Source organism: Myotis myotis, unplaced genomic scaffold, assembly GCF_014108235.1.
Source record: "Myotis myotis isolate mMyoMyo1 unplaced genomic scaffold, mMyoMyo1.p scaffold_m19_p_3, whole genome shotgun sequence".
NCBI lineage: Eukaryota > Metazoa > Chordata > Mammalia > Chiroptera > Vespertilionidae > Myotis > Myotis myotis.
In genome coordinates this window covers 140,725,354-140,741,486 of record NW_023416335.1, presented here as the reverse complement: position 1 = coordinate 140,741,486, position 16,133 = coordinate 140,725,354, and the positions used below count along the sequence as shown (strand labels likewise).

The 16,133-nt window shown below is 35.8% G+C and overlaps 1 protein-coding gene across 2 annotated transcripts in view; it reads left to right on the top strand.

Moving 5' to 3' along the window:
• The window catches only part of ZDHHC17 (zinc finger DHHC-type palmitoyltransferase 17), an 84,035-nt gene extending 69,891 nt beyond the window's left edge, over positions 1–14,144 (top strand). Inside the window, exons 10-16 of one of the 2 annotated variants that reach the window (XM_036297697.1) lie at positions 515–596; positions 1,556–1,618; positions 4,080–4,173; positions 5,062–5,145; positions 7,365–7,522; positions 8,399–8,493; positions 11,309–14,144. In XM_036297697.1, the coding sequence (XP_036153590.1) occupies positions 515–596; positions 1,556–1,618; positions 4,080–4,173; positions 5,062–5,145; positions 7,365–7,522; positions 8,399–8,493; positions 11,309–11,447 (715 nt within the window). In that variant the 3' untranslated portion in view covers positions 11,448–14,144. Of the gene's footprint in view, positions 1–471; positions 597–1,555; positions 1,619–4,079; positions 4,174–5,061; positions 5,146–7,364; positions 7,523–8,398; positions 8,494–11,308 lie in introns of both variants that reach the window. The other variant, XM_036297696.1, reaches the window with a different exon arrangement.
• The last annotated feature ends 1,989 nt before the right edge of the window (positions 14,145–16,133 follow it).

The window sequence follows — 16,133 nt, the reverse complement described above, 5'->3', positions numbered from 1 at the left end:
CCCTAGCTGGTTTGGCTCAGTGGATAGAGCATTGGCTTGCGGACTTGAAGGGTCCTGGGTTCGATTCTGGTCAAGGGCACATGCCCAGGTTGCAGGCTTGATCCCCAATAGGAGGTGTACAGGAGGCAACGGATCAATGATTCTCTCGATCAATGATTCTCGTCATTGATGTTTCTATCTATCTTTCCCCTCTCCCTTCCTTTCTGAAATCAATAAAAATATATTTTAAAAAAAGAATTCACATTTTTACTTTTTACATTTAGGTATGGACATACGGAAACTATCTCATTTGATGTTTACAGAATAGATAAACCAGCTTGGGTAGTAGATGTAATAATCTATTTTCATGTAATAAATCAGTTTGTATTTTTTGATTGGTAGGTGGGGTTTTTTTATGGTAAAATTTAATGGATTATAAATTTACCTATAAGAGTAACTCATTGGCTTTTTAGATTCCTTAACTTTAAGTACATCTCAACTTTTTATTTATTCATCTTCCATTCCTTGCCAATAGTGTTGCACTTTTCTACAATTTTGGGAAGTCTTGGAAATCTGATCCAGGGATAATTAAAGCTACAGAAGAGCAAAAGAAAAAGGTAGCAAGAAACAATCTAACTAGTCACTTGAGTTTCACTGCCAAATTATCAGTAGTTACGGTAGATATTAGAGTACAAAGGAAGAAACTGTTGTTTAGAATTTTCAAACCAAAGAAGTTTCAAAACAAACAGATGTATAGTTGGTGCTCTTGTGATGCCTGTCCTTACACTTCCATAACATTTGATACTTTTATGCATTGCTTATTCATAAGGCTACTGGGATTGCTTTGAGAGGTGGATACAATATTTTCAACATCTCTGTAAACCCTCCACTAATAATATGCATTCAGTAGATGTTTCTTGAAAGACTTTGTAAATTGAAAGGCCAATAAATTGGTTGATACTGCAGATATATCATCACAATAACTGAAATATTTGTATATATGATCCTGGGCACCCCTCACTGTAACACAGGTACTTAGGAAGCCAATTTTATTATTTTAAGCGCTAGTTATGGACATATGGAAAATACCTATTTTAACCAGTTTTTTGGGTTTTTTTTTTTAAACAAAAACAAATCCTGATGAATTATGTCTGCCTACAGTAGACTAAAACACTGGCATGTTCTTATAACCCAATCCCCCCTTTTCAAGGAGATTGCTACTGTTATGTTCTAGTATTCTTCAGGCATTACTGCTAATAATTGGTTTGACAGGTTTTCTTAGTCATAATCCAGTTCTGAAGATTCAGGACCAGCTGTTAGGATAGGTAACTTAGTTTTATTCTCAGAGGAATATTCCCATAACTAAGTTTAGGATCGCCTTTTCATGTATCCAAGGAACGAAACTCCTATATCCATTCTGTGGTGAAATAGCATAAGTAAATGAATAAAAGATTTTCTTTGAGCTGAAAACATTGGTTACTTAAAGATGAACATTATGTTGATTGATTGATTTGATGGCACAGTAGTTGGTGAACATTGTTCAGTTTTGAGTAAAATATATATTTTTAATTTACAGACAATAGTTGAACTTGCAGAGACAGGAAGTCTGGACCTCAGTATATTCTGCAGTACCTGTTTGGTAGTATTTTTTTTTTTCTTCATTCTTCCATCTATCCTCTTCTAGCAGTGGTATAGCATAGAGGGTTTGGGAAACAAAGAGAAGACGTTCTTTTGCTGAACACATTTGTGCCCTCCAAAAAAGTGATATAAGAGGAAAGATGGTAAAACGATGTCTCCTTCCAGTGTGCTTATTCCCTGATAGAACTTGACTATAGTTCTGATTCAGAAATGCCATTCATTGATATTCATTCTTATTCTCTTCCTCTCTCTTAAAATGTAATTCAACAAATAAAAAACTAAGTAATAATGCCTTTAAAATCAAAGGTTTAGTATGATCCCTAACACTATTATTATTTTAACTACATCAGTCTGTCTATATTAGAATGTTATGCAACTTTGAGCACTATTTTATTGATATTAAAAATTGTTATCTTCATCCAGGTCATAGATAAAGATACATATGAAATTAGATAGCATTTACTTGTTGACTCAGCTATGGTAATATTGACATTATTCTATTACAGACATCAAATTTCTATAGAATAACTATTTTTGTTTTTGTTATTTTCTGCTTTAATTTTTATAATTCTTGAGAAAAGTGTATAAATTGCTACAATGTTTACCATGTTTATCTACATGGAAATTGAAATATCTTCAAATTGTACCTGCTCTTTTACGCCTTTGCAACTGAACTGATGTCTTAACATTTGAATAATAAAATAGTTTAGGATTATGGAATGAGTTTTTGAAACTGAGCTCTAATGCTACAGATTCCTTAAGTTGCTTCATTTAACATTCATTGACCAAACAGTCATGGTTTTGAATATTCAAAATATATACTGCTGTGCTTTTGGAAGCAACTTTAGGTTGCTGTTTTCAAGCATTCTTTAAAAGATGGTTTTTGTTTCTATGTTTTACAATGGGTTATTTACATGTTTGGCATTCTTAACCTATAGAATGTTTTTATAGCCTACTGTTCTGTGGAAATTATTCTGTCCTATAAAGTTAAGAATGCATTGCTGATGTGTTTGCCATATGGCAAACAAATTCTTTATAGAGTCACTCAGTACAGTTTTATTGTTAAACAAATATTTAATAGGAAGAACAAAACTATTTTTGCCATCATAGTGTAAATGTTTTATAATGTTTTTATAAGACGTGTACTCCTGGGTAGATAATTTGATTTTGTAAAGTAAGAACATACATGTTATGAAATGATTCAAATCAACAGAGTATTTCTCATCATATGGGTATCTTTCACTTTGATAAATAGGCAAATCTCTAGGAGACACAGTTTTCTAAAAAAGTTACTTTGTACGTGAACTGAAGAGACTACTATATTCAGGAGCCTCTGTCAGTCTGTAGTTCAGAATTCATTGACAAGTGAATTCCCAGAGGGGAAATGTAGCTGAGGGTTCAAGGTGGGAGTAGAATTTACCTAATATATCCTGCTACTTTCTCCTAAATAGATGTTGTCACATTACCTGTGGTAAAGACTAACTTACCCTTTTCTTTGATCCACAGATCATATTAGTACATGTAAGAACTGCAAAGTCAATTTAGGTTTTCTTCGTAGGACCTCAGAATAATGTATAATCTTATGAAAATTATTGGGGAAATGGCAGTGCTTTTGTTAAAACACCAATGAAGATATTATAAATTTTGTTTCTGGCATAGTTTAATCACCTTAGCTTTTTGTCATATACCCAGCACTGGGACTACCAGTCCTTCAAAGATTACTACTGAGTTCTTATATTCACTTAGCTGATTTAGAAAAATATAGAGTAAAATATTTTACAACAGTTAAAACATTAAGACATTATAAACATGAACTCTTTATTGCCTATCAGAAGCTGAATAATGTATTTATAATTTGTTTTGCAAGAAATAGGGACTACCTAAACTTCCTAAGCATATTGTACATTCTTAGATATGGCCATGCATTTCAGGGTGTGTCTGTACCTGAAACTGAGATCGCAGGAGGCACTGAGAAATAGATGTGTACACTTACATTTTTTGCTAGAATATAGGATGACTCATATTAAATGATTTTGAATTCTAAAAGCTTTTATTCACTTCTAACTTGACCTTCCTTTTACTAAAGAACAATTTCATTATTAAAGAACCACTAATATCATGACCATTAATCACAATAAATTTTCATTTAGAAGCCTGGAAAGTGGTGTTTTTATTATTCAGAAATTTGAGGGATATAAATTAAAAATAGTATCATTCATCCAAACAGCAAATTAGATGATTCTGCTCCATTCTTAAGAGTTTATATTCTAGAGTAGCTTTATCCTTTTCGACTTTTTTGCTGCAATTGAAATTGTTTTGTTTTACCCTTGGAAACCTTGGGATAATTCTTTCCCAAAAATACAGCTTTATTTTTTCATAATTATACTTTGAGAAAATAAATGTTCTGCTTTCCTCTCCAAGATACAGTGCCTTTTATAATCTTTTAACATGCCTATTAACAGATACGGAAACCAGTGAGGTCCAAACATTGTGGTGTGTGCAACCGCTGTATAGCAAAATTTGATCATCATTGCCCATGGGTGGGTAACTGTGTAGGTAAGTTTCATTAGTAATTTCTAAATATATTGTTCATTTAAGTCATTCTAAGTAATTAATAATGTATAATATTAAAGCTGATAGTAGAAAGTTCATTCCTGTACCTTACTACACTCATTCCCCCTAACTCCCTAATTATCTTTGGGTTGACAAAACCAGTTCAGTTGAGAGGATGCGTTTAAAACCAGTGTCTAGAAAAGATTGATAGCATTTCTCTATCAATTTTTTCTGGTGCCTACTCTTTCCTATTTTCTCCATTGGATAATAGTGAAATTGAAAAGGAGACAGATAGTATTTTTTTAAATTAAACTAGAGAAAGTAAGGCAATAAAAATATTTGAAAGGATATGATGCAGAGAGGAAGAGAGGAATGACAAATAAGAATTCTACATAATTCATTGTTCAAGAATGGTGTAGTCTGAGGAGATGAGCTGAGTGATCTGAGAGATGGCCCTGGGATTTCATGAGGTGACAGCAGGGAAACATTACAAAGATTCTGTAACTGTTGGGGAGAAGTCTTTGAAAAGTTGGATTATGAACTTTATAAAAGTAAAGTTGAAATAGGGATATTTTAACATCACAAAGCAAAGAAGAGCATTAAAGCTCAGAATTGTGACTTACTTGGTTCTTTGAGACTCTTGCCTTCAAAATGAGTATCATTGCAGTCATCACATCTTTGTATGTTGTCATAAGCATTCTTATATTAAGACTTAAGTGAAATCATTAATTTTCTTGAAGAACATTTTCTAAAATAATGTGTGTGATTACTGTTTCAGTTGTATCACACCTTTCATGACAGTCCCTCCCTCCCCCTAATTCTTCTCAACCCTGGTGTGTTTCCAGTTGTTTTTTCTTAGCTGAAAAAAAGTGCTTCTTTGTTGTTTTTTAGGTGCAGGAAACCATAGATACTTTATGGGCTACCTGTTCTTCTTACTTTTTATGATCTGCTGGATGATTTATGGTTGTATTTCTTGTGAGTACAATTAGGTTTTTTTCTCTTCTTAGAACACAAATGTTTGCATACTCATGCTTACCATGTTAACAACAATATGATAATGACAAAAATCTTTTTTTTTTTTTTTATTGCTTAAAGTATTACAAAGGGTATTACATATGTGTCCATTTTATCCCCCCGCCCTAGACAGTCCCCTAGCCTCCCCTATCCCCCAATGTCTTATGTCCACTGGTTATGCTTATATGCATGCATACAGGTCCTTTAGTTGATCTCTTACCCCCCTACCTCCTGCCCCGCAACCCTCCCCGGCCTTCCTGCTGCAGTTTGACAATCTGTTTGAGGCAGCTCTGCCTCTGTATCTATTATTGTTCAAAAGTTTATAATGGTCTCTATTATCCATGAATGAGTGAGATCATGTGGTATTTTTCCTTCATTGACTGGCTTATTTCACTTAGCATAATGCTCTCCAGTTCCATCCATGACGTTGCAAATGGTAAGAGTTCCTTCCTTTTTAGAGCAGCATAGTATTCCATCGTGTAGATGTACCACAGTTTTCTAAGACAAAAATCTTTTAACTAAAAATTTTGGTTTGGGGCAACTCACTGCAGTGAAGCATAAAGAAAAAATAGATAATAGAATTATCAATTATGTTCAACTTATAGTATAAGCAACATAATTATCAATTAACTAACTATTGTTTAATACTTGTGTCCCTGAAAAATGTGTTGGCTTACTAGGCTTTGAAAAGCTTCTGGGTTAAATATATGTACACGTTTTTTACATCATTTGCTTGCTTTAAACTAGTAGTTTATAGATTTTGTGATTGTGCTAGTTGCTCTTTCTTAGCAAACGTAGTTGTTCCTTAGCAAGCATGGTAAAGATAGTTGAAGTTAAATTTGCAGAGAACTTGAAATATTTTGAGAAGTGAGGTAATTATTGCCTACTAGAGAATATTAAAAGATATTAGAAATTCCTCTTTTAAGAATAAGTTGTCATTCATTTGATCATATAAGTTTAGTACCTTAGAGGAATTTGTGGGGTTTTATTTTATTGAAAACATAAATTGGAAAGAGTTTAAATCAGCAGTTCTCAACCTGTGGGTCGCAACCCCTTTGGTGGTCAAACGACCCCTTTGGCGGTCGAACGACCCCTTTCACAGGGGTTGCCTAAGACCATCCTGCATATCAGATATTTACATTATGATTCATAACAGTAGCAACATTACAGTTATGAAGTAGCAACGAAAATAATTTTATGGTTGGGTCACAACATGAGGAACTATATTTAAAGGGCCAGAAGGTTGAGAACCACTGGTTTAAATGAATATATTAGTTACTATGCAGGTCTTGGTGGTACTTAGCATAAAGATGTATTAGATCCCAGCTTAAAAATAAATCTTGGAAGGATGAATTCCTGGTTCTCCTACGCACACAGATATTGAGAATAACCTCTGTTCCTGCCCTAATAAAAAAGGAGGCTATGTCCTCGAATACGTGTGTATAGTATCCATCAAATAAAATCTGAATATTTTTAATTACAGTGATTTTTTTTAAAAGATTGGCTGCTTTGCTTTCCATTTCTGATGTGATTTTTTTTGTTTTTATTTTACTTTTTATTTATTTTACTTTTTCCATCACCATTTATCTCAAGTCCTCTTCCACCGCCACCCTCCCTTCCCATCTCCCCCTGCAAAATCACCACCACAATGTTAACCATGATTTGTCCCTGTTTTTTTTCTTTTTCTCAGTCTCTTCACCTCCCAACCCTAACCCTAAACCCCCAACACACACACATTTTTCACTAATGTATAATCGGATTATTTAAGATTATAAAAAAATGTGCATTGAAAGTCACTAATTAAAGCTAGACTCTTAGATCATGCTTTTTGTTTTGTGTTTCTTTTGGCGGGGGGCAGCCCTTTTTTTTTTTTAAGCCTCATGTAAGGCTATGATTATTGTGTTGTTTTGTGTTTTTTTTTTTTGAGAGAGAGAGAGAGAGGGAGAGAGCAATCAGTTACCTTCCATATGCACCCCATCCGGAGACCAAACCTGCAACATTGGCATGTATCCTGACTGAGAATCAAACCTGCAACCTTTTTGGTATATGGGACATTGCTCCAACCAACTGAGCCACCTGGCCAGGGCTTGGATCATGTTTTTTAAGTGGTGCCTACCACAAATATCTACACGGGTGCCTGGGTGATTATTGAGTAAAAGTGAGTATTTTTCTGATTTTAGACTGGGGACTCCACTGTGAGACCACTTACACCAAGGATGGATTTTGGACATATATTACTCAAATTGCCACATGTTCACCTTGGATGTTTTGGATGTTTCTGAACAGCATTTTTCATTTCATGTGGGTGGCTGTATTACTCATGTGTCAGATGTACCAGGTACGTGCAAGTGCATTATTTGTTCTTTAGTGTACTAATTGAAAACTCTTAAAAATTTACTTCTTGCTTAAAAGATAATCTATTCTCTTTTCACTCACTCCTACATTTCAAATAGTACAATTTTAATTTACTTTTTCTTTGTACTTTTCTTCCTCCTCTCCTCCTCCTCCTTATTTTATGAACTTTTGACTTTGAATACTACTCTTGACTGAACTTTTTATTTCTGTTTTTCCTGATTCAAATACATCCACTTGGATATAATTGTAAGTTTAGATTGATGATGCCATTAAATTTGTGTTCATTTTAATAATAATGTTTTATTACTGACAAATATCAACATTTGTCTTTTATTAAATTATTTTTTAAAAAGTTCATTCTTAAAGGGGCTGATTGAAGTGGACTGTGTACATAGTGTCCATCTCTCCATGTGCACAATGCCAAGTAACCTGTTTTTATTTTATTTATTTTTTAATATATATTTTTATTGATTTCAGAGAGGAGGGGAGAGGGAGAGAGAGAGAAACATCAGTGATGAGAGAGACTCATGGATCGGCTGCCTCCTGCATGCCCCCTACTGGGGATCCAGCCCCACCCAGACGTGCCCTGACCGGGAATTGAACCATGACCTCCTGGTTCATAGTTGGACGCTCAACCACTGAGCCACAATGGCTGGGCCTGTTTTTAAATATATTCCCCATTTTATGAGCTATTTTTCATGGAGTCAAAATGATATTTTGTGAACTAACTTGATATTCTCCTGATTGAAAATCAAAAGCAGACTTCATCATTTTTCTCTCCATCCTGACCTTGACAGTTCATTAACTTATTTACATTAAATACTCAGAGAATTAATGGTTTGCTTTCCTTATCTCTTAGATATCATGTTTAGGTATTACTACAAATGAAAGAATGAATGCCAGAAGATACAAGCACTTTAAAGTCACAACAACATCTATTGAAAGCCCATTCAAGTACGTACATGTTTATAAATTTAATATTTTCCCTTGGCATATAAATTTCCTTACTAAACCAAGCTCAGCAATTATCTAGTGAATACATCAAAGAGAAGTGTTTTCTTTATTTATGGCAATAGGATATTAAGTAGGAAATGTTTCTTTTACTTAGCAATATGTAAAATAGTTTATAAATCCTACTAAATTTTAAATTTCAGCCACACGTAGCATTAGTTAGTTTATCATAACTTTAGAATTTATCACATTAACTGTTTATAAATTTGTGGTACTCTTTTTTTTTTTTAATTGCACAATTCAAACTTTTTTGACCTATTAACATAAGTATTTGATTTTTAATCTTTCCATCAATTTATAAATTTTCATTAGAAAATGAATGTATCCAGAGGAATGAAATAAGATTTTAAAAATATAATCAATTGAAGTTTATATTTAGGGAAATTTCCTAGGCTCTAAGACAGCTACTTTTCAGTACAAGTTGTGTATTTACCCTCTGATTGAGACAAAAATTCCCACATGTCTTGTCTTTTTAAATTGAGGTATAATTGGCATGTAACATTACGTTAGTGTTAGGTGTACAACATAATTTGATATTTGCATACATTAAAAAATAATCACCACAAGAGTCTAGTTAACGTCTGCCACCATACATATTTAAAAATTTTTTCTTATGAGATCTTTTAAGATCTACTCTCTTAGCAACTTTCAAATATGCAATACAATATTATTAACTACTAGAGGCCTAGTGCACAAAATTCATGCTCGGGTAGGGTTCCTAGGCCTGGCCGGTGATCAGGGCTGATCAAGTTCCCCACCTCCCTGCCGCCTCCTTCCCTTGCTCCCTCAGCGCCCCACCACCACTGCTGGTCACCCACCATGTTTTGTGCCGCCCCCTGGTGGTCAGCACACATCATAGCGAGCGAGTGAATTTCCAGTTTCCGGGTCGAACTTCTAAGGGGACAATTTGCATATTAGCCTTTTATATAGGATAGTCACCATGTTGTACAATATACCAGAACTTACTTATTTTATAACTGAAGTTTGTACCTTTTGAGGAATTCTCTTAACACATTTCAACCATCCCACCACCCTTTACTTCTGGCAACCACCAAACTGTTCTCTTTTTATGAACTTGGGTTTTGTTTATTTATTTGTTTGTTCATTTGGATTCCACATATAAGTGATAGCATATGGCATTTGTTTTTCTCTGTACACACTACTTTTTTTTATTTACTCATCCATTAATGGACAGTTTGAAGCCAAGAAATAGTAGTTTCTTAATTATATGAAATATTTAAAACTTGGAGTTTTATTCAAGCTACTTGCCTCCCACCTGGAAGCTTTTGCAGTGCTATTAACTATTGTATGCTTCTGGGAAGCAAACAAGCCTGTAACTAAGGACAAAAATAAGAGAGGCAATTAGGTAGTTTTCAGAACTTTCCTTTAGGCACAATCCTATATAATAAAAGGCTAATATGCAAACAGACCAAACTGTGGAACAACCGAACCGGTTGCTGTGACGTGCGCTGACCACCAGGGGTGTGTGCGGAACATGGCAGGCGTTGGCAGCAGGTGGCAGGGCGCAGAATATGGTGGGCATCAATCACAGCAGAATGGTGGAACAGGTGAGCGGGGGCGCCAGATCAAGGCAGGGCACCCGTCGCTGTCATTGGGATGAGCCTCTGGTGGTTACTGAAAATTCTTTGCTCCCACCTGCTGCAGTCCTGCCCATTGCTCACACCTGCTGCTGGTGCCGCTGCAGGTGCAAGCGGCAGCTGCTGACCCTGATCGCCCCTCATGGCTTTTCCACTTCCTCCTGCTCCTGAGGGGTGATCGGGGCCAGCAACTGCCACTCACACCTGCTGCCAGCAATAGCTCTGCTCGCACCTGCTACTGGCACTGGAGCTGCCGCTCACACCCACTGCTGGCGCCGGTCCCGATCGCTTAACGCCATCGGTGGGTGCAAGCAGCAGCTGCCAGCTCCAATTGCCCCTGAGGGCTTCTCCATCTCTCCCTGATCCTGAGGGGTGATGGGGGCTGGCAGCCGCTGCTCTCACCCGCTGACGGCGCCAGCCTTGCTTGCACCCACTGCTGGCACCAGCCCCAATTGCTCCGCGCCATCAGCAGGTATGAGCAGGGCCAGCGCCATCAGCGTGTGGGAGCGACGGCAGGAGCAAGGCTCCCAGCAGACAGGACTGGGGGTCACGGTGGGTGGGGCTGGGCAGGGGCATGGAGGATGGGCCAAGACCCACTCCTGTGCCTACCACAGCCTTGCAGCCCACAGTTCCTTTCAAGGTGCACGAATTCGTTCACTGGGCCCCTAGTAGTTACGTAAGGGGGAAGCAGACTGCTTTTCCAAAGGTGTTCTCAAAGTTCTAAAATTCCCTGAACTTACCTGGACCCTTTTTTAAATTGTTATATTAGGTACACTATCAAATTCATGCTATTTGTATTTATTTTGTCTTTTACTTTCTCAAGTTTGGATGTAGTTTATCCTCTTGCCAAAGAACCACCAATCAAGGAAAGGTTTTATAAAAAATTACATGACAAGAATGAAATGCAAATTTGAATAACTTTAAAGTGTTAAGTGTGTAACTCATTAATTAGCACAAGAGAAAAGAAAAACCAGGGTTGGCCAGGCCGTGAAGAAACATGAATGCGTATATATTTTATTGATCTATAAACAGGTTCTTTCTGGCAAGTAACCTGAGATTTTAAATTTAGAAAAATAATATTTACCACCAAAATTATATTAAACTCATCTAGTAAATCATTGTACTAATACTCTTTTTCTTTTTTGGGTTTTTTTTTTTAGCCATGGATGTGTAAGGAATGTTATAGACTTCTTTGAATTTCGATGCTGTGGCCTCTTTCGTCCCGTTATCGTGGACTGGACAAGGCAGTATACAATAGAATATGACCAAATATCAGGATCTGGGTACCAGCTCGTGTAGCAGCGTCTTTATCTTATGAAGCATATTGCTAAGTGGTGCCTGAAAATGTGTCTGTCCGTGTCTCTCTCACACTCGAATCCACATCCTTTGAACAAGAGCATGTTGTATGTAGGGCTAACAGTGAATTTTAGTCTTTTTTTCAACACTTTTATTAACAAAGGTAAATATGGACAGAACACACTGCCACTTCCGGGAAGAGTAAAGATCTTAAAAATAATTTTAATGTGGGAATTCACAACATACTCAACTTTTTGGTTTTGTTCTCATAACACTTTTCACAAAAAAAGAGTGAACTTACTCTGTTGACAGATACTAATCAGAAATGTTTGAGTGTTGCTAAAATTAAATTTATGGTATACAGCTAAATTTTATGGTACAATCTACTAATAGTATTGCAGTTGATTCCACGAGAGTTGTCTTAAATTGATTCAAACTAGAATTATGTACATTTTAGAATGTACATGTTTATACTGTGATGAAAATCATGTGGGTTTATTAGGGATCCTCTCTAATGTGTCTTCAAAGGCACAAGAAAATAATGTTCACCAAAAAAAAAAAATGTGCTAACAATATTATATTGCTATCAGCTCTTGCAGTGCTGATATATTTCTGGTTCAGTGAAATAATTTGTAGTAACCTTGCTGTGAGGTTTTATGGTCTGATAACAAAACACTTGCATGAGTATAGTAAGTCATGCCATTTTGTTCAAGCTTAAAAGCCCTACTAAATGCATGATACACCTCATAGAATGTATTCTAGTACCTACTATCCAGTAAAGCATAAATTAGAATTTAATTTGATGTGCACACAACCTACTTTCTAAGAGTTAAGGTATTTTCAAGAAAATGCAGAATAAGTTAATGCTAAATTCTCACTAATAAGTGAATTTACTTTTAAAATTTTGAGCTGCAAAATAAAGATAAAATGATGGAGTTTAGCTAATGATGGAGCATGATCTCTGTACATAGCACATCTGAATAAAAGAAAAGCTAATAGTATATTCTGGTTTTAAAAATATGACCTATCAGAAAGAATTCAATCCCAAGTTTGAGTTTTTTCAGTATTGAATGTTTTGAAATTTGTTATGCCATCTGGATTTCAAAAAAGATTTTCTTATATTGTTAAAAGTGATGCACTGATCAATTTTTGTTGCAGCATTTTCATACTCATGATGAACTATCAGTCACTGCTTCCATGAATATTGTTTACAGAGTGAGACTTGCTGTAGTCCTCTTAAGTGCTGTAGCAAACTGTGGTTCGAGCAACCTGTGGGAAACCTGTGAGAGGGAATGGGCTGGGGGAGGGTGGGAAAAGGGTGGTCAGACTAATGACAGATCCTAGGCCAGTGTAAAGATTGTGTATCTGTATATAAATAATTTATCAAATAGTTTTCTCTTTGTGTCTGTGTATGTGTTAGTTGTTTAAAGCTGCTCATTTCATTTTATCCAACCAAAAGAAAAGGAAGATAACTAATGAGCTTCTAGTGATGTTTCATATTGCTGTTAATAGGCATTATACCTTGCAAGTTCACTGCATGTCTGATGCTTGGTAAAATTAGTATTCCCTGTACAATGCAGATTACAGGTATTAAAGCAATCTAGTGGTATACCCGCCGCCCCTTGCCTTAGTAAGAGGAGCAGTGAAAATGTATATAGTTGATGTTCAGTATTTCCAAATACTGTTTTTATATAGTTCCTTTGACCATAAGTCACACATTAGAAAGATTACCCTTAGTGTGTTTGTGAGTGTTTTAAGATTAGAAAATTGGCATATGTACTTTATTTTTGAAAAGGGAAGATTTGGTTGTAGGGTGGCAATAGCATTGTGCCATTTTTGTCAGAGTGTAAAAAACTGGTCAATTTACAAATGTCTCTGCTAGTTTTGACTACTAATTGGGGCAAATTTTAGATAATTTTTTATTTCACAATTATTTATAAAAGCCTAGAGTTTGTTTTAATTTTTTGTATTTTGAGCCACTTCACATGAAGACTCAGTTACAGTTTTTATTGAATACATTTTTATTAACAGTCAAATACTATGGTGATTTTCTAATTTGGATAAGAGTGTTGTTACCATGTTTTTTCTTTGTGGTACAATATTCTTTTCAGTGCAAGAGATGTCTTTCAGTTAAATAGAAAAACCCTCTAGATATATAATTACATGGAAAATATTAGCAATGTTAACTAGTACTAAGCATCTCATAATACCAATGAAATCTATAACTCAGAAACGGCCAGATGGTCAGGAGCCAGCTGTGCAGCATGACGCCCTGTTTAATTATTTCATAGGTCTTGTATGTGGCACCAGCTTAACCCAGTTCTAAACTTGTGTACAAAGGTGACCCTTCGGGAAGTTCCTATCAGCTTAATTGGGTACATTTAACAAATAGGAACTTATTTCTCAGCTCTGAACATGAACTTTTTCTTTGGAGTTTTTTTCCTTCATATTTTTGTTGTTCCCAGGAATTTGTTTGAAATATTAGAAGGCATAAAACAACATCATTATAATTAAGCTATTGATATTTTTATTTTATATTTTCTTTATTTATAACTGTGCCAAGTATCATTTTGCTACTTACCGTGTTACTCTGTGGAAAGGAAAACCTGTAAAGTGTTTAATAAATTAGCTCTCCTCACATAAATTAAATCTGTCAAAATTTTTAAAATATTAATCAGAATAAATATTGACTCTTAGGTGTGTGCTTGCTTATTTCACTTGATTCACTTCAAGAAATTGATGAAACACTAGTAGTCGTACCTCTAATGTGAAAAGATTATTCTATATACTTAAGTCAACTAGGATTCAAGTTTCAAGATTAGAAATTGGTGAAAGTAAAGGGTGGTAGTGGTATTCTAAAAAAAAGTTCCACAATTTTATGTGTATTTGTGTGTGTAATTATTTTTTAATAAAGAAAATAAAGTTTTCTGTAAGAATCTTAGGTTATATGGAATTAGTAGGATCCTCTGGGACTATATGAATCTCCAAGTTTTAAATATAAGTATATTTAAGAGGTTTTTAAAAACATATTTTTCTTGATTTCAGAGAGGAAGGGAGAAAGAGAGAAATAGAAACATCAATGAGAAACATTGATTGGCTGCCTCCTGCACCCCCACCCCCACCCCCGAGGATCGAGCCCGCCCTGACCCCCTGACCGGGAATCAAACCCACACACTTTTGTTGAACGGAACGAGGCCCAACCAACTGAACCACATCAGCCCAAATGGATAGTTTTTAAAATAAAAATATGTATTTGCCACATAGCACTTTAATACCACACTTGGATTACTTGGGTGCTACTCTGTCAATTTGCATCCAAATGATGAAAGTAATTCCTCCCAGAACAGTCTGCCCAAAGCCAAATTCCCTTCTCCGCTCCTGAAACCAGTGGAAGCTAAATTTACAGTTTCAGAGTAGCTGTTTTGCCATGACTCGCAGTTTAAGAATAATTTTACTTATTATGAATGGATAGCTAACTTAGCAAGAAGTCTCAAATTACCAGGCACCTGGCAACTTCACATAGAATATTTTTCTCTAGGATATTACTAGCATCTCCAACACAATTTGGGAAACAGTAAGTGTGGGAAATGTTGCCTCTGTGTAGGGAAGTTTATTATATAAAACATTCTGGGTAATCTATCACTGCTTCAAACCACCCCAAATTTAGTGGCTTAAAATGGTATTTTTGTTCACAGATCTGCATTTAGTCAGAACTCAACAGGAGTAGCTCACGTTAATCCCCTTGGTGTCAGCTGGGATGGTTCAAAAACAACTGGAATGACCTGAAGGCTCACTCACATGTGTGATAGGTTGATTGATACAGGCTGATGAGTGATAGCTATAACAGCTATATTTAGCTTCCATATGTAGTCTGGGCTTTCTTAAAACATGGCGGCTCAGTTCTACAAGTAAGCACCGCAAGAAAGTAAGCAAGCAGAAACTGTATTGTCATTTTTTACCTAGACTTGTCCATCAGATAATGTGTTAAAAATGCATCACCAAGGTTAGCCTTTGTTCAAAGGGATGAGAATTAGACTCCATCTTTTGATGGGTATGTCAAAGAATCTGTGTGTGACTAGGATGTTTTAAAACTCCCACATACAGAAATGACTGCATAATTCTTCAAGTCAAGCTATCTCCTTTATTGCCAATTAACTTCCCTAGCCTGCTTAAAGGAAAGGCCCACCCCTCTCCCACATTGGAACTCGTGAAGTGCTCTGGGCTATGAGGTAAATAAGCATGAATTCTATCACCTGGTATACTCTCAATTCACTTCTTCCCACCAAGTTTCTATCTTTTTCATGTCATACATAACACACACCCTTTAGCTCTTCAAAATAAGCAATTTAATAAGATAGGCTTTGGAAAAGGTTAAGATGTGTTCACAGATCAGGCTGGTTCAATTTTACTAAATTACAGACGAATTTCAGACCCTACTGGAAAAAAGTTTGGGTTGAGTCTTTGGTAAAGAACAAAGTTTCTAAGTAATGAAAACGGTCCTTATAGAATCTAATTCTCCTTTTCTACCCGAGCCAGCTGAATGCACCAGGACGATGCAACAAGCTTTGCTACTTGTGCAGAATTGATGTGAGAAAGCACTCAGTTCCCAGGGCTTAGCAGAGTCTAAAACGTCACCCTAAGCCTCAGATTCGACAGTTGTCAGTAGGGAGCTGTTTGCAATGACCTTTG